We start from the raw sequence: 24730 nt of genomic DNA on the forward strand, positions 1-24730 counted from the left end.
ATAATTTCATCCTCTCTCTCTTCTTCCATTCCCTGAGGTCAAATATTTGTTTCTCCATGACATCCCAGTTCTCCTCTGCAGGGCCAGAATAGCCCAGTTCAGTGTCAACAGCACATTTCCCTCAAACTTCCCTTGTTCTTTTGCCAAACATGGATGCTATCACAGCCTGGCTGGGGACTTCCAGAGTGGCCAAGAGCCAGACCTTGACACAAATGTCCAGTTGCATTTGTCCAAAGCTGTTGTTTCCCTTGGGAGGCACTGCAGGAGCTGCCGCTCCCCCCAGCAGAGACCTACACCCTTCCACGTAGAGGAGAGGACTGGTGGGAGCGGGCACATTCCAAGTCTCTAAAATTTCCAGTAACACAGAAAGAAGGGGATGGCTATTTACTGGTTTTCACAGTCCAAGTCAGAAGAAGCATCCAGTGAAATCATCAGGTTGAAACCAAAGGAAGAACTCCTCCGGAGTATTTTGTTCATCTGTGAGCCCCCTGACACAGAGATGGGGACACTTAAAATGATAATTAGGTGAGGCGAGGAAAGCTTATCAGTGTCTCTCCGGTGGCTGGGTGGCACTGCCAGCTCAAGGAGTCCTTCAGCTGCTGACAGCCAGAGTCAAGGGAGGGATGTCTCAGTCCCGGTCCCTCGGCAGCCCCTCGTGGCTGACGTCCTACTCAGTGACAGGGACAGGTGGCCCTTTGGGAGATTTTGTGTCCTTAAAACAGAATCATAAGAAACGATATTGTCAAGGCAGGAAGCCTTATCAAGGCAAGTAGCGTTCACTTCTAACTTGTATCAAAGGAGAGAAGAAGAAGGATTTGGTAATCTCATTCCTGTTCCTAGTGCATAAGGGACTCTTTCGTGGATCTGGGAATGAAGGCGACAGGAAAAGAAGGTTTAAGAACTGTGTGTAGGGAAAGGAAATCAAGGAGGTGAAGGAAAGAACAGCAGCCTATTTTGTTTTCAGCCTTCCTGAAATGGCTGCATTGGAGTCTTCTCTGCCTTTGTTTCCAAAGATGGTTGCTGCATTTAAATTAAATAATGAAAGCCTACAAAACTCAAGTCGTTAGAAATATGCTAAAGTTTCTCCTTATCCTGCAGACATTTCTGGTTATGTGCAGATGGTTATTTTGGGGTTTGCATAACTTAAGTAGCTGATCAAGTGTGTAAAAATGGATTAGAACTACCAGCGTAAAGTCACCATTTAAACAATACAGGTGGAAAGGGTACAAGACTGTCTGTGTGCACCTCTCCAGCTCCGCTTCCTCATCTTCCTCTGCTGCAAAGTCATTGTTCTGTTACACAGATACGTGCAGGCTGCGTCTTTTGCTAAGTTTCATTGCAAAGCTGATAGCCAAGGCAATTGTGTGGATAAGCAGAGACTTAAATCATTTGCAAACTGTTGAGAGAGGACAGATCTGGTGATAATAACCTTCATGACTGGCAAGTTACAGCTGCTTTTGACAACTGGTAACGATGAAGGCTTATAATAAAGTTAAGAGCTAAATATCTGTATTAATGCCATAGGATCAATTTGAATTCTCAAGTATAAGCCCTCAAACTTTAGACTGCTTTTATCATCTTTGAGATTACTTTGTTTTTCTCTAGGTTAAAAAGGAGGTGCGTTTTTTGACAAAGGTTAGAGCGCTTGTTTTCATTCTGATTTTTTTCTTTAACACAGTGGGATGGCTTGGTTAATTTATTTCAGTGCAAAGAAAGTGCAGTCTTATTGAAGCCACAGGTGTTTCTCAGTTGTAGCAGAAGTTACAGAAGGATGTTGCATTAACATGTTTTACATCATCTCAGAAGCTTTTCTTATTCTGTAGTGGTGACTTCCAGACTGCACAGAGATAACAATTATAATAGCACGTGTTAAGAGAGATCTCAAACAGAATATGTGAAAGGTGTCATCAGGATCTGTAGTTTGCACCAATAGCAGTATAAAAGAAAAACCAAAGGAAATAAAAAACTGCCACTGGTGCTGTTTGCATGCTGGCACTGAAATTGCTGTGATGACTACAGGTAGTGAATGACTAATCATTCACAGGGTATCTGAACGCAAGACCACATGTCTAAATTTAAGAATAGAGGTCATACTTGCTCACTGGGTAGGCAGCTATATATTAGAGAACATGAACGTTAATTTTGAGTGCTCTGCTGTGTGTAAGGCAGTTAGTGTCGTTCTTAACTGTGTTTTAATTGGAAATTTCAATGGGAGCGAGAATATGATGTTCTGCAGCATAGAGCGCCAGTGACAGCACTTGGGGACACCTGTGTCCCAACAGGGTATTTTAAAAGTGGAATGGGTTCAGAAAAGAGCAATGAGAAATCCAGAAAATCTGCTTCACAGTGAATGATTCAGAAAGCCTGAGCTATTCAGAGAATCAGAAAAGGTTGAGGTCGTTGGATCACTGCTGGTAACTATCTGCAGAAGGTGGAGAGTCTGCTCATGCAGGGCAAATTGGCTGACACGTGAGGACACGAGAAGATTTAGTGGCTGAAAGCTGAAGTGAGACCAATTCAGATTAGATTAAGATTTTTTAATTAGAATAAATACTGGAAAGGCTTACCAGAGGATGGCACAGGCTGCCTTTGGCTTGAAACAGTGATATGGGGAGAGCACGTCTTCTAGAGAGACACAGTGTGGCTCAGGCATAAATATGGACCAAATAGTGCAGGGATGGCCGGGTGAAGTGGCCCAGCCTGGGCTGTGCAGGTGGCCACAGAAGAGGACTGCGGTGGCCTGAAACTTAGGAAGGCTGTTTGTATTACCTAGCAGTTTACAGCTGGCGATCTGAAAACAGTCACCAAATGGGGACGGTGCTGCCTTCCCCACCATCTCTAAGAGCAGGGGAAAATGAGCAGAAGTTAAATGACTTCTGGGTCACACCTCAAACTGGTGGCTGGTCTGGGACTAGGGCAGGGTCTGCTGCCTGCTTGTGCTGCATTTCATCTGGTGGACACCTCCCTCCTTTTCCCCAGGTGGGAGCACAGCCAGACCAGCAAGACGTTTGCAGTGGTCGAGCCAAAATTTGGGTTTCTCCTTTGAGTATCTCTCAGAGCCCAGAAGAAAAAAAAAAAAAAAAAAAGAAAAAGAAAAAAAAAAGCGCCATGACATGCATCCAGGTTCATTACTGAGGGACATAGCTGGATTAGATGCCTGGTGGCCATGGGGGTATGTTTTCCAAGCTCCCTGCATCAGTTGGGTCGACAAGGTTCCCACAGTCAGGGTGCAAGCAGCTGTTTTTACAGCCAGAAGTGCCATTTACAGGCAAACCCCAGTTGTAATCAAAGCAACCGATTTCAGATGATCAAGGTCTGGCTTTTCCTGGGGACAGAAGGGATGTGTGCAAGAAAGAAATGGAGTCAGGCAATGGGTTAAATTGCACCTAGGTATGATTTGACAATCACTCCCCTGATAACAGCTTATAATGTTTACAATTTGTCTTCTGTTTTGTTTTGTGATTTCAGGAGCAGAAGGCACAGTGTTCCCTAAATCTATAGAAACTCCCAATGTCAGGGCAGACCCCTTCAAGGAACTAAGGTAAACTTTGGAATATGGTTTAACGGTAACTCAGTGGAGCCTTGTCGGATTTGTGTGTGCTGCTGGGCATCAGTTTTGCTTTTGCATAAAAGCTTGGGGATTCACTTCGGAAGGCATCACCAAGAGGATGCCTTGGAAGAGAAGGGACTGCCGTGTTTACATATAATATGACCAAGCTAAAGGCAATCATGGGTAATGAGAGCATCGTTTCTCCTCTGTAACATGCTCTGTGTACCCTGGGCTTAGCATTTAAAAAAAAAAAAAAAGAAATATTTTCCTGATTGTGCAGGGAGATACTGAAGTCTGTGCTGAATCACAGGGAGTAGCAGCAGGCAAAAGGATAATGCTCTCCAGCATTACCTGTCTTGCAGAAATGCAAACCCGCCCTGACCTACAACAGGGTCTAGCTGCGTGTGCATGTAGCTGCTGACAGGCGCAGAGATGCTGCTTACTGACAGCAGTACATCAGGAGGGTATAAACAGCACAGCTCCTGAGAACCAGCTTTGCCCTCAAGCTAATGCTGGGCATTATATTTATTTTAAAAAAAAAAAAGTGTGCCGCTACAGGTTAATTTGGATGAGTAGTCTCTGAAAAGAGCCTTATCATGTGGCCTAATAAATTATTGACTGAATGTTCTGATATCTTCTGACCAAGAACGCTGAAGGGGTTTGCCATCAGTGCTTTAATTGTTGGTCCTTAGGAAAAGAGAGAGTGAGAAAAAAAGCTGGGAAAAAATCTCCAGAAGGACATCTTGTCCTTAGGTCTTGGGTTGCAGACTTTCCATTCCTGGAAACTGCTGGGGCTGAAGCAATCTTCAGGCAGCTGAAGCTGTGCAGGAGCGCTGCAAATTTACTGCAGGTGCACCAAGATGGGAGAGGACCTCTCATTAACTCTCTGTACTCTGATACGGGGGATAGTTATAGCCCAGCTAGATCACCGTGGAAGATAAAGAATATCCTGGCTACCTTCCCTTGGGTCTGTCTAGATCTTTCTGTTTCTCTCTGTAAACACTCTTAATTGTTCCCATTTTGCACTCCGGGGACCGTATGTCAGGCAACCAGTGCAGTGGTGGTCTGATTCAGTTTGTTATAGAAGCCTGTTCTCTTCCTCCATGCAGTGACTTTAACCCTGCCTTACGGTTTTCCCAACCTCGGTATACGTCCTTTAAACAAAGAGGGTCTTTGCTCAGCCTGACATGCAGCTGCCAGGGCAGCACTGGGGTCTGCAGTGGTGGGAGAAGCCCCAGGAGGGCAGGGAGCAGTGATGCGCAGCACAGGTACCCTCTGTTTCTCCAGGCAAATGAAGCAGCGGGTGGGTGGGTTTGTAGGTGAGGTTCAGGTGACACAGGCTTTCTGACACAGCCCATATTTACTGACTTTTTTTTTTTTTTGAGGGGGAGGGAGGGACGAAACAAAAAAAGGCAAGATAATGGTTAAAATATCCAATAGCATCTAAGTAACTTACAAAACCAGGTCCCATTTTCAGCAGCGCAAAAGAGATGCAAGACGTAGGTCCGTGTGTGTGGTTACTTAGGACTTTTCTAAACATGGGAAGGGAATTTAATCCAAATAAGTGTAGGTTGTCATATTAGAGGGGACAAATGTGAATTAAAATGGCCTTAATCTGATTGAGTATGCGTCTGTTCTGAAGAGAATTAAGCTAAATGAAATTGAAATGAGTTAATGGCAATATCCATGCAAGGGGTTGGTTCAGTATGTTTGATCTGCTTTAAATTCATGTTGTTATTTCACTTGTTTTATGTAGAGGGCTGTTAGATAACTGACTTCCTTTCAAATTAGTGGACTGGGTGGAAAAAAATCCTGTAAAAATCTGGTGGGGTTTTATTCTTTTTCTTTTTTCTTAAGGGGAAATCACTCAATAGGATTTACCTTGGAAAAAAAAAAAAGTCCCGTGGGGTCCCAAAACATTTTGTGTGCTTCTGAAAATTTTATCTTGGCAAAAATAAATGGTTTTTTCCATCGCCCTGAGAAGAAGAGAAGCAATGGTAGCACTGTGTAGAGAAAGCAAGGTTTCCCAAGAGCAAATGCTCTTTTTCCTCCCCAAACCAAGAACCATCCATCTCTCTCTCCACGTGTTGGAGCACTGGCTGCTTCTTAGGTAAAATGGTGCCTTTTGGGTGCAGTACAGAGTTAATAGATAAAATAATCTTACTCTGGGGGGACATTTTTTGGTACCGTCCTATTTTGATAGCAGAGTATGTTTGTAAGGTGTCCTTTTGGCCTATTCAAAAGGATTCTGCAGTGAAATGGGGCTGAATGAGGTGTCAGCCTGTGGGTCCCAAGCTGCCGTGCAGTGCTAGGGAAGCAGCGCTGTACACACGCACTCAGTAGCTGGCGTGATTCTGAAAGACCTTTTTCTATAATAAATAGTGCAGACTTTCTTTCCTCCTTTGGCTGAAGTTCTCGGGGTGGGAAAGTGCACATTCAGCTCCTGTAGGCTGTCGCCAGCCACTACCGACCTCCATCACCCTTTCTAGACCAAATGGGTACCATTAGTTTGCTCTTTTCAGTACCGTACTGACTCCCGCTTTTTCATTAGGACACTTCAAAATAAGGTGACAGTGGCTGTCACTGTCAGAAAGAGAGGAGTCCAACTGCTCCTGTCACCACTGGGAGTCAGACCATCTGATGTCTTCTTTCCCTTCCTCCTCTCCTTAGCAGACAGACCGATTTCCCCCGCAAGGCAGGCAGCAGCGCTATCATGCCAATCATCTCTCTTTCTTGCTTGCTTTTCCTCCCATCTCCCAAAGGCCTTCAGTCATGCCGATGTGTCACAAAGACTGACACGCTCCAAGCGACAGCACGCACATTCTCAACAGACTTTCTGTCCCCGTTTAGCTGACGAATGGTCTTCAGTTCATGTAGCCTAATGCATTTATTATTAACCGGCTGCTCTACAAGGTGGTCACAGAAAAGCGTGGCCCTCTTTTCAGAGTGCCCTTTTTAAAACACTTCTGTCTGCAGTGATTTAGATGGGGAAAATTCAGGTGGCAATGTGGCCACAGCTTTCTCCTTGCGTGCTAAGCCCATCACAAGGCAGCGAGAACTGGTTTGGTGCTTCTTTAAGCCAGGTCTGGACTTTGCTGCTGAGTCTTCTCAGGAGGTGCTCTCCCGTGCTGCGGACTCACGTATCCTAAAACAATCCTACTCAGTACCAATTGTACTAGGAATGCCAGAGCTCCTAAATGTCTTGTTTATGTTTAGTGCAGGCTGTTGTTAATGGTTCATGTTTCCTATTTGGGATCTAGAATATTCTTTAATAATGACCTAAGAACTAGCAATGATTGAAAGACTATTTGGTGTGCTTCTGTAAACATTTCCATGGTTTTACTTATGTAAAGTACTTTTAGACTCCTGAAAGTTTTGGTAGTTGTTCACTGGGTTCTAAACTGGTCAAAAACAGTAAAAAGGGAAGCAAACAAATTCAAATTATTTTCAAATTCTTGGAACATTTAATATTGCCATTCAGTATCATCCCAAAAAAAAGTTTGGGAGGAGAGCTTGGGAGATTTGTTTGGACTTTGAAATATTTATACTCATCTGCATTGGCTCTGTTTGTTGCAAGTCAGTGTCTTTGACATATGATAATGTGATTGCCTGTGTAGATAAGTTGAATTCAGGATGACCTTTTCTCACTGGGATTATTTTAGTAGCACCCAAGTAGCTTGTCAATAGCCTGTCTCGAGAGCCTCTCCTTGACACTGGCAGGAATCACCTGCCTTTCTCTATTTATCTTCTTTCAAAAGGCAAATACACGCCAAGGAGGCTAACAGAAGTTGTCCGACAAACACAAGATCAGCACTCTTCCGAGGTGAGGGATAAAGTCTAGCCTAAGCAATGAGCAAGGGAAAAGGGAAATAGTTAGAGGGGAGGGAATTAAAAAGTGGGTGATCCCAATATAAGAAAAAATACCAGGAGGATATTGTTCAGCTGCTAAGTGCTGGGAGCTGGGAGGGTGTACGCCGGAGGGGTGCCGTGTTAGAGCATCCATCCTGGTCCTGAGGCTCAGAGCTACGCAAGTACCTCCCCGGTGTCCAGGGCATCCTGGGCAGGGGCACCCAGAGCATGGAAACCTGGTTTAGGGCATTTCTGTCCCCAGAGTTAAATAAAAAGAAATCAGACAGCATGAAATTCACTCCGCAAGGGGCAAGCACACACCTGGAATTCATCCACAATTATTGTGGGTTAAAAATGCAGTAAACCGCTCATCCAAGGCCAGGAAACCAAGGGATGACTGTTTTTCCTGTACTGCACAAATATAGTTAAGGGAGAATTAATCCCTTGGGCTTGAAGGGGTAATTTTTGACCAAAGTTAATTATGAAGCACTGAAAGTACCAAATGGCAGATGAAATGTACTAGCAGCTTGATTTTATTAGTGCAATTTTACCTTACCGTGTACGGTACTGAACTATCCAAATAGTCCAAGTGAGACCTATTGTAACAAAAAGCAATTTAAATACAGTGCTCAGCTAATGTAACAATACTCATTTTGCAAAACAATAATTCTTATCAAATTAAGGTTTCTCTCAGCTGTGTTTCACAAGGCAGCAGAGACATTTTCAGTAAGTACAAACACAAATAATGTTTCTGTCTAAACCCCATTACATTAATAAAGATTAAGGGAACAAAAAAATAGATGAAATGCAAAAAAATGAATGGTATGAAAGAGGAAGTAATTGGTAAGAAATGGAAATAATTTGTAAAGACTAGTGTGTGATACTGAACCACTGTTCATTCTACAGCAAACGCTTTGGGATCCCTGTGAGGTGTCAGCAAGGGGAAAATGGCCAGTGTAGCCCCGTATCTAGCTGGTGTCATTTTCTGATTGATTTACCAGAAAGGATGAAATTATTTCTCTGTTATACCAGTGCAATCCAAATAATTTCACTAGTCCTACCAGTTTAAAAGACAACAGACTTTTGCCTTGGGATGAGCTTTACTTTCTGCATAGTAACAAATATAACTATTTTCATATGGTTTTGTATGACCATCTCCACTAAAGTCAACACATACCTATTAGTGTACGACTGAAATGGAAGGACACAGGTTCCTGGTTTCTAAATTACAGCTAATTTAAGTGGACTTTGATGAGTTTCTTTAAAATGGCAGAGGTCCTCGTCACTCTCCATTTTCTAACCTAGGAGACCACGTCTGCTCTAACAATTTCCCTGTGACAGCTAAGGCTTCCTGAAATGCTTGCTGTTGGGGGAAGCTTTCTGGGAGCAGAATTCAGGGTGATTTCACAGCCACAGCCACTCTGCTGTAGCCTTCCCTCCTGTTGACATCCCTTCAAAGCTGCTGCCTGTTAATTGCCTCTATTACAGAAGACAAGCCCCAGCCCTCCCACATCAAAGGTGGTCTTTCCATAGGCTTCTTTTGGGCAGTGTATTAAGATCTATTTATCCCGTTGGATTTAAGGCTTGGAGTTAAGGAGGCAGTTGATTGCTGGGGCTTTCCATCTCTTAAAATACTTCTATTGCAAAAAGGGGGAGAGGGGGTTGCTGTTCCCTTTCGTTACCCAGCAGATCTTCTCTTAATGGCCTTCATCTCTTTCACACCCAGCACCAGAAAGGCAGGATCTAGCTCTTAGTGTCCTTTCCTTAACTGTTTTTAGCAGGTGAAGCCCAGATTTGGATGAGATGCTCAGGAGGCACAGGCCTGGGAGATGGCAGGGTGCTGATTTATCCCGGCTGGATAAATCATGGCCCTGCCCCATTCACAGTGCTGCTAACAGCGTCTGTCCATCGACAGGCATAGCCTCTTCAAAGAGAGCTAATGGATGGTGAAAGCAGGCTTGGCAGGAAGGGGACCTTGGCATGAAGGTGTTCTGAACACAGTGTATTGCTGAAATAAAAACTGAGATTGGTTCAAGCCAGAGGAAACAGGCAGAGCAGTCGGAACTGGTGGTGGAGCAGTCAGAACTGGTGGTGGAGCAGTCAGAACTGGTGGTGGAAGCAGTCAGAACTGGTGGTGGAGCAGTCAGAACTGGTGGTGGGAGCAGTCAGAACTGGTGGTGGGAGCAGTCAGAACTGGTGGTGGGAGCAGTCAGAACTGGTGGTGGAGCAGTCAGAACTGGTGGTGGAGCAGCCTGCCGTGGGGCACGGGGCTCTCCCCGGGTGTGCTTGTGTCCCCTGTGCTGCGGGGACCCGTGGGTGCCGGAGCGGTGCTTGTTCCACCAGAGCGGCGTGGCCTCCATGTGGAAACAGGAGTGGGAATAAGGGAGTCATGGGCAGATCTCTAAAGGAGATCACTGCCAAATGTCACAGCTTATGGGATAGAGCGCAGTGGAAGTATCCCTCTCATTTGTGGTTGGCGGGATGATACACAAGGCTCCTCTTCTTCTGTATATAATTAAGCGCCTAATTGCAGCTGGAGCAATGGCTCCAGACAGGGACCACTTTAACTTTTCCTGGGCCCTGAATAAAATACAACAGCCTGGTTTATTATTCTCTTTCTGCATTTATTCTGTAGGGGTTCCCTAATGCAAACAAAGCTTTTTTCTGGGAGATATTAATCGGTCAATCCTGACTGTTATCTCAGATTGCATTATCTTCGATACAAGATCTGTATCCTGCCTAGGTGCATCGCGCCAGGGTTGTCATTAGCTTTCAACAGCAGAATGTTGCTTGCTCCGTAATCGGAGCATTCATCTAACCTTCGAGTGCTGTTCACAAAGGTGTTTGAGGCAGAAGTCCTCTGGGACTTGGGAGAAACCCTATCGGTGTGACCAATCGGTACCGTCAGACATGCATCTGTATCCATTTGAGTAACAAAATTGTGAGCTTTTTGGCTTTTTTTAACTCTCTGTGCAGCCCGCCGCTAACCTTGAGTAGGAAATAGATGCTAATAAATGCGAGGTCTTAAAAATGTGAGTTATAGCCATTTCACACTCCATGGCAGACTCACACTGGTGAAATGGCTTAATACTTAATTACAATGCTTGTCCTTCTCTCAAGTGCAGATGACATTCCTCAGATAGATTTTGCAATGACATCTGTGGAAACAAGTTGCAAAACTAATTAGTTATTCATATAATACAGAATATTGACTATGCACTGACTGAAAGGATGTGGTGACACAACATGATGTATCTGTCTGGTAGGTTAGTCTGCTCCCTGAGGTGGTATTTTTTGTAAGCTCTTAGAGAAAATGATGAAAATACCCTTTAGCCTCTAGAGTGCAGATGTTTATAGAAAATGTTGCCTTTCATTTAGATTTTGATAATGATTTTGATAATGATTAAGGAGAGCTACCATGTTCTGGAGGCACATACCTCACTGGTTGTGCCCTGGGAGGAATACCTGGTTTAGAGGCATTAAGGACCACTTTTGGGGTGTCAACCGTAGCAGGATCTGCAGGTTATTGACTAAGTGCAGCCATAAGCATCCTAAAAGCAATCATTAGACAGCTACCCAGAGAGAGGGGCAGGCAAACCAGCATTTGTTTCAGTGCGAGTTGGGCAACACGTTTGCCATGCAGCGGCGTCTGGCTGGTGCTGCTGTTACGTAGGGCAGCTGGGAGATGCTGCATCATGGATCGGTTGGTGGGCGGATCTGGGATTCAGCGTTTGTAATGCTCTGAGAGAGACTCAGAAAGTATTGTTTTATTGTAACATTTCTACTTGAGATAGAGCTATTTGTACCAAGGATATTGAGCCCGAAATACAGAAGTAAATAGAAAGGGGGCAAGGAAAGCACCTTACCCACCTATCACTGTTATCCCAATCCTTTGCAAATACTGTGATATTTAGGATGTAATCATCTTCAGAATGACTGAATTTTGAGAAGAGAAGATTTTCCTTTGAACACTGTTCTTATCTTAAAGAAATGAGAGGAATGTAATCCACTGAGCACCGTGTTTGCTTTTGGGTAGAAAAATACACTGTTTTCTTGAATATTTCTCTCTATCCCTTTATACTTCTCTCCAGCTGTGTATCTCACATTTCTAAAACCCAAACTGAAGAGCAAAGCAGGCAAAATAATCTTTGCCTTACTCAGCACTTGGTACCTGCTTTTAAGAAAGGACCTGTGCAGAGCCCAGCACGGGAACCGCAGCCGGGGTTTCGCCTGCGGCAGAGCAGCACTTCCAAACCAGCTTCCTTAAAACCAAGCGTTTAACATGGACTTCTCGTTAACCTCGTGCAGAATAGGGAAGGACAGTTCAGACGCTTTGCTGCCCCAGTGAGGAGTTGCTCAGGGTTTTGTTTCCTACTGGCGTTCTGCTGATGCCGGAGGGTTTGGCTGTATCAAGGCAATAATACTTATTATTTAGTGTGAGTGAGGTGCTTGGAGCTATGCAAGTCCACTGTGATTGAAAAGGACATTTTTACAAATACAGTAATTGTACTTTAGTCTGGAGTCTGGAATCAATAGCTGTTGCATAACCCGATTAGGGAAAGGAGGGAAATGCATCCATAACTATAATGGCATCTCTTTGAAAGCAGTGTTCTGTATACTTACTAAGAAAAATCATAAATATTCACTGTGCCTACAGAATCTTTATTCTGAATTTTGTTTCATGTGGAATAGAGTTGTTGTCTCTAGGCCAAACAGGAGTAGCTATGTCGTTTCCTCATGTCTTGAATTGATTTTTATTTTTTTTTAAATGTGCGGTGGCTGCTGCTGCTCTACTCCTCATGTGTATTTTGCAGTAGGGGATTTATCTCATGGGTTATTGTGGCACCTGAGGCTATTTTTAATAATAATGGTTTCCAACCAAATAGCTTTGCTGAGTTCATAACAAAGGAATTGCCATTCCCTGCTCTGGAATGGTGTTTGGACCTCGGCGCTGCCTCTCCATGCAGAGGCAGCGTGTGGCTCATGAGAACCCCTTTCTAAACGTGACTCCGCAGTCAAGCCTGCGTCCCGCTTTGGGGACCCCTGCACAACCCATAGTTGCTCCCCTGGTCTCTACTTCATCTAGAATGATAATAGCATCTTATTAGTGTGAGCATTAGCTGTGTGCTGCCGGGCGCTTTCTGGGCTCAGCAGTGAGGAGGCTCAGCAGCGCTGGACTGGAGATGGCCAGTGACCCATCCTGCACCTTGTGCACGCTCTTGTCCTGTGAAGGAAGGAAATGGAAATGCAGAAGCTACTTGTGCAGGCAGAAGCTGGCAGGTGATTCCTCTTTCTCTTCTCTGCCTTAATAAAGCTAAGAGCCCATGGACTTCGCTGCCTCGTTCCCAGATTCCGCTGACACTCCTGAAGCTGGTGGTCCCCTGCTCTGGTTCCCAGCTGAGTTGGCATTGGAGCGACTCACTGAAAAAGCAGCATTTTTTTGAAGCCACACATGAGAAAGTATCGTATTAAAGGTGGAGCATTGCTGGTTTGAAAGGCAAGGTGGCAGCCACCGTTTCATCCGTCAGCAGAGGTGGCTGCTATACATCCCGCAATACATACGCACGGCTTTGCTGGCAAGCCAAGTAACGCCGTGTTTTACTTCAGCTGCACAGGGACGTTGTGTCCTCGGGCAGGGGAAGCCAAACTTATAAGCAAGTGTTTCCCACAGTGTTTGTGTGGCTTTGGGGCCATGCAGGAGACGAGGAAGCAGAAATGTGATTGCAACGGAGTAATAACCAAAAAGCAGGTGAGTGACTCCAAGGAAGCTGGGAAAACACATTCAGAAATCCGGCTGGATTCTCCAGAGAGGAGCGAATTTCCCAGGGTGTGGGCAGTAGCTGCAGAAGGATAGGAGCTTTTCTTGGGTTAGGCTGACAGAAATGGGTGTTGGGCTCTCGGGACCCTCCTGGCAGTTGTTTCGCCAGCTGAAATTCAGCTGCAATTCTCTTTTGACCTCGGTTCGTGAGTTACCTCTTGCTTTTCACGATACGCAAAGAAAAACACGTTCTCTCCCTCTTTGCCTGGTTTCGTGTCATTAAGGACGGTTGTGAGAAGGCTGGCTGAGGACGTGGGATAAAGAGACACAGGGGAATCAAGCAAGAAAGTAAACCGACACCACCACCACCCCAACTTGGGCCATCAAGGATCATAAAAGAGATTGTAAAGCAGGGGAGAAATGGCCTCCTGGTGAGCTGGAGAACAGCTGAGAGGGCTGGATAATGAGGGGATGTGCTGCTGTAAGGAGATGTTCCCTGCCAGTGAACTCAGGGAAAATCTACTTATACTTGGTATAATAAGGGCAAAAAGCAAGACACAAAGGGTTTATGCTGCTAGTGCTGAACTGCGTGGCAGTGATAAAAATATGTCATGTCCTGTCCACTTCCTTAAGTATTAACATTTTAAAAGACAGAGAAAGAAGTAAAGTAAAATGTCAATTTAATTTTTTTTATTAAGGATTTGGTGTCTTAACTTTAATGAAGGAGTAATAAATATAAATGGATATTAATGGGAGGTTATTAGAGCTGTTCGTTTTGATAGAAAATATGCAGTATCTTCTCATGCAATGCCAGAGGTTAAACATTATTATTGCTTCTTAAGGTTTCCGAAATTAAATTCTCTCTCTTATGAGCCATAAGGTATGATTGAAAATGTGCGCATGTGAAATGTTTTGTAATAAATTCATATTGCTATAAAAGTCTCTTTAGAAAAACAGGGTATCTTACAAGAATCAGCTGAGGAGCTCTGTCTAAAGATGGAAGCTTTTTTTTACAAACCTGAAGAATCTCATTTTGGATACTCGGGTGCTGCCAGAAGGATCACCTGGAAAGCACCAAGAAACCTGTGAAAAGGTCTTGGGCTTTCAGCCAGGGGTTGAAACCCAGAGTTCCCTGGCTTAAAAACTACTAGGCTTTAACAGGCTTTTTTCTGGTTTATACACTTCTAACTAATTAAAGAAATTGTGTTTCTGACTGTTTTAGGGTACAGGCCTTTGTAATTGCTGTTCATTTCTATCTAAAACCTCCGAACCTCTCAATACCAGGTAATCAGTTCTTGTTCCCCTGGGGCAGAAGGAGCGATGCTGGGAGCACGGTAGAAAGTGCCAGTCCCATCCATACGGCGCCAGGAGATTTGGGCAGTGCAATTCTGCTCCTCACCAAATCCACACCTTTAGGTGTAATATCATACTGCAGGCATCGGCTTAATTCTCTAGTACTTTTTGAAGTACAGAAGCTTTGGTAATGCGGGAATACCGCTGCGGTTTTGGTGTTTAGTATGAATAGGCTAAATCCTGTAGGCAACGTTTTGCCTTCATTCAAAAAAAGGTTCCCATGAAGTCATGAGGTTATGATGGCCTTACACGGCACATTATGTTCCTTAATCACTTCTGTATAATGTGCTTCAAGTTAATGAGGTCTTCTTGCAAACACACTGTACCTGTTTCTGCATGAGCTGCGCAGCTGGAAACAGCCCAGGTCCTGAATTCAGCCCTGGGATCCGGCAGCTGCCTTAGCGTGGGACTTGGCCCATCTATGCCCTGTGTACTTCCCTAAATGCTCAGGTTTTGCTATATGGGATCAAACTGATTGTGTCAGGATGTGAGTAATTTGTCATTCACTTAGGCTCAGTTTCTTATCCCCACCATCAGTTCATGCCTAATTCTTTGCAAAAAAAAAAAAAAAAAAAAAAAAGTCTTTCTGAAAACATCAAGGACAGTACTGCTAAAGGGAGTGGAAAATGGGACATTAAATCTCTCCTAGTCCTTTCCTGCTCTTTCCTGCTTAGCATGTAACAAATTTTCTAAAACACCCACCAAACAGGCTGATTTTATGGGTTCTCAGCTGAGCAGTGGGGTATCGTTTAATCTCTGCATCCTCTGGCATTGTTCTGAATGGTGAGAGAGGACCAAGCAATGAATTTGTCAGAACATTTTGCAGAGCTCTGAGGTGCATGGCATTCAAGCAACATCACACCAGGAGTCTAAATCTGTGAGTCTAGAGGTTAGTTACAGATAGAAGGAATAAATCAAGCAATAAAGGATGCCTATAAAAAAAGCATGCTGCCTCTTAAATGAAGACACTTTAGAGTTCATCATAAACCTCTGACATATGTTCAAGTCACTCTGCCTGCCATCACAGTCTGACATATATTTCAAGGTGCCTGCATATTTTATGCTGTAACCTCTAATAAATGCATGTACGTTTTCAATGATGTTGCATCATACCTTGTGGACTGATGTGACTTCAAAGGGGAATTGGTGTCAATGCAATGGGAGTTCTGCAGGCAAAGGTGCTCAGATGCACATTAGGAGTGTTTCTCTGACTCACGCAGTATGTCAAAATGTCTGTGCAATACCAGAGCGAGTGTTGGTTTCATAATCATCTCTTTGAGGAAGCTTTCCTCTAGCTGGATGCCAGTTCTCTGTTTCTAAGTAAAGCAAAGCACATACAATTTCATTAGTGTCTGGCTTTCCTAGTCCAGGCTGCGGTAGGTTGCAGTACTGGCTAACCTGCCGGGGGGACTGAATGGTTCTACAACAAACGAAATGCTTTTCTTCATTTGAATTTCCAGGAAAAAAAGGGAGAAAACAAGACCCCAAAAAAATTGATATAAACAAAAGCAACAGCTTTGGCTGCGCTTTTACTTAGAGTGATGAATAGCAAAATTAGCCTTCAAGAGCTAGGCTGAAATTTCAGCGGAGCCACTGAATACATACATATAATGGTTCTCTTGCTCCCCAAATGGAGATTATGGCTCTCTCAAAAGAACAATTGCAAGACGATTGCAGGACTAAGCCTTAAAATTGACTGTCCCTTAATTTTTAGTAGCTGTCAGGAATTAACGGTGTGGCATTGATTTATGGAGCCATCCAAGCAACTTCTGCAGAGCTTCCTTCTTTTCAGAGATAAGTATTCAGGGAAGCTGCTAGTATATGTGTTATCCATCAGGACCTGTCAGCTACTCTCCATATGGTTTGCTGCAGTCAGAAAAAATGCGACATTCTTCTTAAAAGTGTCATTTTCTACAGTTCAAGAAGTGCACTTTCTGAAAGAGGGATTAACAATGAAGCAGAGCAGGCAATAATTATTATTAGTCAATTTTTCCAAAAGTAACTGAAGACATTTGAGCACCTGAGAGATTAATTTTTTATAATTCTTGATTTTTCAGAGTATGATGATCCATACTGTATAAATGTCAGGGGGTCATGGGCTGGTCATTTTAAAAAAGAATGTTGGAGAATTCTGGCATTTTCTATTGGGGGGGGGGGGGGGAGAGAAAAAAAAAAAGAGGAACCAAACTTAGAAAAAAAATAGCTGCTGCTTTAAGTGCTTGTGGTCACTATAAGAATGTGCAGACTTTGCAAATCTGACTCAGCTACTTGAAAAATTATGGAATCTACTTTCAGTGAAAGACTAGAGGCATAGAGAGGAGACCAGGATGATCAGTTATCACAGGAGCGCAGGATCGTGTCTGCCCGCAGTGTGCCACTAAACTTCTGCTCATAAAAGACCATATAATCGTGACTTCAAAACATGTCAGAATTACCATGTTTTTTTAACAAACCTATGCAGATATATATAAAAGTGCTACATGTAGTAAGGGAGAAGTGATGCTTTGCACTTGTTCTTTGGCGTTGAAGTTACCACAGTACAGAAGTCTGAAGAGTTTAATATATGTGAATTGGAGGCTTAGGATAGTGTACAGAGTGTATGGACAGGTAGATTCAGCATCGCTTTTCTGAATAATTACTGATTTATCCTGGATGGTAGAACAGAGATTTTCAGTTCCAAACTTTCATATACTCCTGGAGTCGGTGAGGCTGTTGTGTTTTTGAGGGAGAACTTTGAGTGATCTGCGGGCCATGCTAGATGTGACTATGTGTGAATTCCCTTATTCTGTGATGTGTAAGGCCCTGATCGCTGGGGATTTAATGAAGCTGCATGTGGATGGGCAGGCAGTGAGCACACCATGCCATGCTATTGAACAAGTCACTCAGAAATATCCTGGCAGCTTTGCCATTAGCACAGCTCAGCTTTTCCTGCGGTGTGTTCTGCTAATATAAATATTCCTGAGCTGCTTTTATATATACTCAGGCCACCAGCATGTGTCTCTTTTTTCCTGGAACCCTACCACTTCTTACGTTGAAACAGGAGAGTTTAGAGCTATTTGAATTCTATTTCTGTATTCGCAGCAGAGAGCACAGTGAGAGCTGGATGGCACAGTCACAGGACCAGCTGCATCCCTCTCCACAGGTGCATCCACCGGGTCCTTACCCTTTTGGAGTGGGATGACAGAGGTCTCCCATTTCCACACCAAACCCTGTGACAGCCCTTGCTGCACTGTGGAATTAGCCACACTGGCTTTGGGACTGGGAGAAGGAGAGCCCGGGCGCCTGGCAGCTTTGCATGGGATGATTTAAGCCTCCCACATTGTGCGTTGCTCCAGGTAGGAATGTTCTGCGTGCATCAGCCGTACCTGCTCTGCAGGTCTAACTGAGCTCAAGGGCTGGTGTTCTGTTCCCCAACAGTCAGTGTGCACAGCACAAATGTGACAGGCCCTGCCTGTAGCTTTGACATCTCCAGCGGCAGAAAGGACCGGTGAATTCGCCTCGGAAGAGCTCGCGGTCTCATTTGCCAAGCATAGTGCCTATAGAGTAGCCTAGTTCACTCTCTCAGCGGAAAGCAAATAGAAAAATCATTTTTGCAGTGCCCAGCAATGTTTGTCTTCCAGGTTGGCTGGCCTGCAGTGACATTAGTGTCCCCAGAGCTTCTGAAGTTAATCATTTCCAGTTGCTGCTTGCCTGCTTGAAGCAGTCCTAGCCCACCCTCCAGTGTGCTCATCCTGCCAGTCACTATGGGAACAGCAATCAGAGCTCATATTTATGGCTCTGTAGATGTCCAAGGTCACAGAGCACAGGTCTAGTGGGAACAATTAAAACAGGCCTGTCCAGTTATATCTCTTTAAGCTCTCCCCACATTCTACCTCTAACTAGAGCAGTAAAGTTTAAGTAGCATGACTGTCAGGTTGTGACTGCTTTATAAAAGAGATCCTTTAGAGGGGATAAAGCTACTCTGTATACTGTCATCTGTAGAAGCATACTGTCATCTGTAGAAGCATACTAGGAGCATAGTCAGCATCGCTGGGCAAAACCTGCCCCAGGTTTGCCTCGGCATCCCTGCCGCCGGAGCCGCCCCGGGCAGGTGGTCCTGCCGAAGGGGGGACTGTGGGGGGGCAGGCCCTACCTCACCCAGCACGAACGCTGCTGGGACGGAGCTGTTTGAACTCATTTTAAGTGGCAGAGTGTGTTTATACCGGTTCGGGGAGTTTCAGCTGGTTTGCCTTGCGTACTCCGTTACTGTCATCACCTATAAGCTAAAAATTGCAAGTGTTGTGTTTTTTAGGTAACAGCAAATGCTGTTACGCCTGGTGACTTTCTCTGTAGCAGTACACAGGAAAAAAGAGGGTTGTGGGCATCACTGGAGTAAGATGGAGGGAAGAGCGGCAGTGAATTTTATACTATCTGAGGGACAGAAAAGTAATTCCTTGGCAATTTCCCAGTTTTGTAAGAGGCAGCTGCCTCCCTCTCCCCTCCTGTTTAAACCAGAGTTGGGTTCTATCGATACCTGTGTGATGGGACTCGTGATCCCATTGTCCATGTTGTATTGAGTTGGGGGATGAAATTGGTTCCTTCCCTTGAGCGTTAATGTGCTATGTTACATGAGAATGAAAATCGTTTAGGCCAGAAGATCCAGCAGCAGATACTACGTGAAGATAAGATGCAGCTACCTCTTTCACATGCAGTGGGCACGGAAAGATGCAACTCCGGAATTCTAAAAACAAGCTAGCAGGCATGTAAACATCCTTACAGATCTCCAGTCTCTTTTAATGGTCCTGTTATTTTAAATACAGTCTCTTCCAATTCACAGCTAATTGAGTTTGGGTAAGCAGAGCATGTTTGGCTCGTATTTCGTTACATAGGATTAGTTCCTAAATGCTGTAGATTAAACGAGTCCTTACGCCGCATAATGTGTAGACAGTGGAAGAGATAGTCCTTGCACTTGGCTGTGTCCTGAGCAAACAAGAAAAAACAAAAGGAGAGCAGGGATGGCACACTGCAATGACCTCTCTGGTGGTGTGCGGTGGTGCAAGGGCTGAGGTGGGAGAAGACCCAGGCCATTGCCTCTCCACCGCTTTTGAATTGCTTTGAAAAACAAATATTCACGGCTACAATGAACTGGGATGCTGGGGTGTTGCATGGACATGAGAACATGTTTTAGAGGAGCAGCTCAAAAAGCACCAAAGTTTCCATTCTGAAGCTCTGGGCTGACAGTGTGAGGCACTTCCCTGGCACGCTGATGTATGGCCATGGGTTGGGGGTTGTTGGTTCTTCACCTTCCTAAGTTGCAGCCAACCCTTGGTGAATGCTGGGATCCGGCTTGAAAAGCTGCATTTTGATATCTGAGCAACTTGAAGTCTGATTGTAAAAAATGAAAGGGAGCACTGGAAAAATCTGTCATTAATGTGGAGAACATTGATGTGGAGAACATCCCCTATCCGTCCTGGAAAGGAGGGGCAGGAGGTAACCAGCTTGGAGTGCTCCTCCCCCTGCAGAGGAAATTTCTCTGAAGGAAATGTTCTACTGTATTGCTGTGATACAGGTATGTGCATTCTCTGAGCTCTATATCCGGTGATATTCAGTGTCAAATCAAGTGATCTGTGTCAGATTGACTCATCCCAGTGTTTTATCCCAGCAGTAATGCTGGGTAACGTTAGCAAGTGGGTGCTGGTACTGGTTTGGACTGGAAGGTCTGGTGTTGAACACGGCTCCTCAGCGTGGTGCGTGGATGTGACACACATATGTCCTCATTTCCCAAAGTGAGGACTGGATTCACTATTCTGGAACTGGAATTGTCCGCTCCTGGCTGCTGGGTTGTTACAAGGAATGCTGGATTTTGGTGTTCCCTGTGCTAGGGGTGCGACAGGCCAGCCTTGGTCACAGTGGGTGACTTTTGGAAACCTGGCAGAGCGGCAGCTTCGAGTGGTGGAAATCGAGACATCTCTCGTACCTTTTGCTTCAAAGAACAGAAACACAGCAACATTTTAAAGAGAAGGAGAGAAACATACCCTAACTCCCACCCTGCCTGGCTCGGTGGTGGGCACAGGTGAAGACCGTGGTAGTAATTTTCACTGGGAAGGTTTTAGCAAGACACGCACAGAGAACTGTCTGGATTCCATGTGCACTGGAGGAACCTAAGCAGAGTTAACTTCTTGCCTGTTGTATTTTCCCTCCCGTACCTACCAAGCAGACAATATATAGTGTTAATATGACTGCAGAGATACCACAATGGTGCAGGTAATTCAGAAAAAGCAAGGAATTCCAGAAAAAAAATTATACCTTGCAGCTTTGATTGTTGTTGGTTTCAAAAGACCGTAAAATAACCATAATTCTTTTTTTCTCTTGCAATGTTTCTTCATTATTATTATTTTGTTTGGCCATGCAAAGGAAAAATTAAGGTTGATTTTAAGGTCCAATTTCCTTTCCCGTTTTGTTTCCAAGGTTACTCCATTGACTTCTTTTAAAGGCAGTACTTGGGAAGTCAGTGGTGTTGTCTCTGTGTGCCTGGGGGCCTGGGAGCATCTCCCACTACAAGAGACCATCTGGTGAAGTTCCTTGTGGAGGTAAATGGCTCGGGGCCGTGCTTTGCAGCGGAGGAGGCAGTTTGCTATGAGAAAGCTTTCAGATGAGTTGGCTTGGGTACCAGGAGGAATCAGCAGCAAAGAGTTGCCCTATATCACTCCTCCTAGGCTGTGCTGAGCATCCCCATAGCAGCCACTCTGCAATAAGCCCAGGGAGCCCCGAATGCACGCGCACACGGTGGCAAAGGCAGTTGATCACAGGGCTGGAAATTGAATTCCAGTGCTTCAACCACAAACCCAGTCCTCCTACCTGCCTGGCGCCCTTTTAAAAAAAAAAAAATCAAAATAAAAGTGTAAAATGAAATTAAATTCCCAGCTAAAAAACTATTCTAGGAAGTGACTATGCCACTGAATGGTACAGAGGCTTTTCTGACATCAGTTCTTTTTTTTTTTTAATCATTTCATTTTGCCTCCATTTGACCTTTTCCATTAGCAGCTGTAATTGTCTCTTTGTTATCTGCTAAAAAGTCATACAAAGGACGTTATTACAGTCAAAATGCAGACTTGCCCAGGGAAAGGTAGAAGGAACCTCATGGAAGTCAAGAAATGTTGAACATTTTCTCATTTTGCTGTAGTTGACCCAAGGAGCTGGAGACCAGGTTTCTATACCATAAAACAAACAAGGTACACAGCCTACAGGCATAGATGCCAGCAGCACAGTGGCACATATCAAATACCGTAAGCAGAGTCGAGAGAAGGGATCACAGCTTCTGCAGACAAGCACCTGTGAGCAGCAGTGCTTCACAGCTCCCAGTTCCCACCAGTTCCCACCAGTTCCAGGTGGAACAGGACAAGGATGTTGGTGCCCTTTGTTCAGGTGGGTTCATGTCAGCACGGTCATCTGCCGGCATACGGTGAATTGCCACCACCAGGCTGTTTCTCTTTTAGTTCAGAAAAACATCATCTAGCATATCTCTCTTGAAAGATTGCCAAACCTTACCTTAAAACGCGTGTGTTTTACTCAGGAGTGATTATATGCAAAAGATAAACAGAAAACAGTTTCATTTTCAGCTGAAGATAAATTGATGCTAAGAATTTGCAAAACATCCTATTCCCAGAATTAAAGTAGTCCCTTTGGAGACATCTCTGTGCTCTCTCTCAGCAAGTTGGGTTTTTTTTTGTTTCCTGATCTCTTTCTCTCTCTGCTCCATTCCTCCCTCTACCCACCCACACAATCCCTTTATTTTCTTCTCTGCGCTGTTTCCCAGCCTATTTTCCTTTGCATATTTGAAAGCAAGAAATTACTTTGAAATCTCAGATAGCTTTAAGATTTTCAGTTCTAGACTATCAGACAGCTTTCAGACTAACTTCTTCAAATATCCCCATCCCACAATGGCAGCTGGTCACACGGAGGAGCACGGGGCCCCTCTCTCAGGGTCTGTGATCTTGCCTGTTCCTTGGCTTTGTCTTGGTCTTCCTCCAGAGATGTGTTGTCCGTTGCACGTTGTTTTACACAGGAAAATTTTCCAGCTTCTCAAAACAGGTTACGAAGCACTGCTATAAAGGACGGACGTGGAGGAATCTTACAGTGGATGCTCATTGAAAATTGGCTGTCTTGTTAGAAGGCACATTTCAGTTCAGCTCGGTTTGATACAGGAATGAGCAATCACCCTAATCAGTGGTAGTATCCTGACCTAGACAGCATCTTCTGTCATCCCTCTTTGCTATCCCAGCTTTAGCAAGTAGGAGTAAGTGTGGGAAAAGTTAGGTCAAATTTAGTGATTGCCAGTGTTTTTGACCCTGTAAAATGTATTTCTTCTCACTGGAGCCAAGTCCCACATCTCTGTGCATGGTCGCTTGTACAAGTGTGTGTGTGCTTGTGATTGAGGCTGCTTTGTGTCTGCCAGGCAGCAGGGCAGGGGATTGCAGCTGGAAGAGGAATTGTGCCTCGAATCAGGGAGCAAGGCTGAGTGGTCAGGAGGGTAAAACACCTCCCTGACTCCGAGCAGGAGCCCAGCACATTTGAACGGAGGTCGGTGCAGTATTGTTGCATGATAATGGACTGGATTTGAGGAGTTTGGGTCATTTCTGTGGCCTTACACATGCAAACGTACAACTGTATTGCTGGTGTAAATTGTGGCTGTGAAAGAGGCCACAACTTTGGCATGAGCATCCCTTTAGATTTACAATTTATGCATATTTACCATGTTGTGCGGTATACTGGGGACAGCAAATGGTACATCTTCTGCATAAAAATGAAAAGTAACTGAAAACTAGTTATATACTCTATATAGCTCTGATCAGAGGGGGGAAAATGACTACAGATTTGTGGTTGACAAGCTTCAGAAAAGGTTCAACAGAGTGTGAAAATCGACATTTAGCAAATAGGAATTCAGCCTTCAGTTTTTGCGAATCTACTTGAAATACGCTGCTGGTTTTAAAGAAACTGTTAGGTCAGTTGTTACATTGGGTATTGCTTGTCTCATTACTGCAGTTAATTAAAAGGGGGGACAAAAAGTGAAAGCCAGAGTCAATAAGTTTGTTAATAAAGATTTAATTTGGTGGAATCATTATAAATTGACCGTACAATGAATGGATATGCCACAGGACTATGAGTGTCTGAAGGTCTATAAATGGGTTTTCAGAAATAGCCATCAGGTTGTAGCCAATTTGTCATGCTAAATAAGCTTTTCAAATCCACTTAGGCAAGTGTGTACATGTTTTCAAAGGGTATCACCACCGAGTATATGATGCATAGAGGCCTTTTTTTTTTTTTTTTCCCCAGCAGTTTTTTTATTCTACTATTTCAAATCCTTTTTAGTTTGGTGATCTCTGTATTTCTCATTGTAAGTGATTTGCTATTAAGTCAAATCTTTTTAGAAGGAGTAGAATAAGTCATCAGAGAAGAAAAAAAGTAAATCATCACTACGGAAGGCACTGTAGGCTGAACCTGTGTGCTATCCACGTGAGATTTGAATCTAGCTGACCCTTTTCTTTTGTGTCTGACCAAATGGCAAGTGAAAATCCCATGACAGATAGACTTCAAAAAGAATTTATAAAATGGAAATCTGGATCAACATTTCTTCCCTTTGTAAAGCATTTCTGATCTAGAAGACTGCATGCAGAGTAGTGATGATAATGAATGCAATATTTGCATAGCACGGCACCCCTGCCAGTAATCCTCTCGTTTGAGTATGTCAGGTTATCACAAGGAAGTGATTTCTCCATCAGTGATGACATACTGGTCTGCTCAGCAGGATCATTTAACACCCTGAAAAACAGAAGAATAAGATAAAAAATTTGCATCGTGCTGCCTTCTGCCAAAGTAGAGCAGAAGAGAAAACCATGCAAGTAGTGGAGAGTTGGCCCAAATGGACCCAGTGGTCAACCACTGGCTGCACGTGAAAGTCATCGCAAAGCAGAGCACAGTCTAATGTCTGTGTTAACAAATATTTTGTGGCTTAGTCAAATTTTAGCTGACTCAAGTACCGTCTTTCCATCAGGTGTTATAATTTTAGGCCAACTCAGGTGGCTTTTGTCCTCCTGCCACCATCCAGAAGCCAGGGAAAAGTCAGGAGAAAGACCGCTGAAGGCTGAGCTGTTGCCTCCAGGCTGCAGAACAGCTGTCCCTCTGCCGGCTCCGATGGCTCAAGGTCGCTGTGGAATTCGGTGGCCCCACAGACCTGCTTTGTG

The 24730-nt window shown here is 44.3% G+C and overlaps 1 protein-coding gene across 2 annotated transcripts in view; it reads left to right on the forward strand.

Moving 5' to 3' along the window:
* SGCD (sarcoglycan delta) overlaps positions 1 to 24730 on the forward strand; it is a 344369-nt gene that overhangs the window by 304113 nt on the left and 15526 nt on the right. For both annotated transcript variants that reach the window (XM_037398393.1, XM_037398394.1), the window contains one exon: positions 3469 to 3541. In XM_037398393.1, the coding sequence (XP_037254290.1) occupies positions 3469 to 3541 (73 nt within the window). The remainder of the gene's footprint in view (positions 1 to 3468; positions 3542 to 24730) is intronic.

The sequence above is a fragment of the Falco rusticolus genome, chromosome 8, assembly GCF_015220075.1.
Source record: "Falco rusticolus isolate bFalRus1 chromosome 8, bFalRus1.pri, whole genome shotgun sequence".
NCBI classification, from domain to species: domain Eukaryota; kingdom Metazoa; phylum Chordata; class Aves; order Falconiformes; family Falconidae; genus Falco; species Falco rusticolus.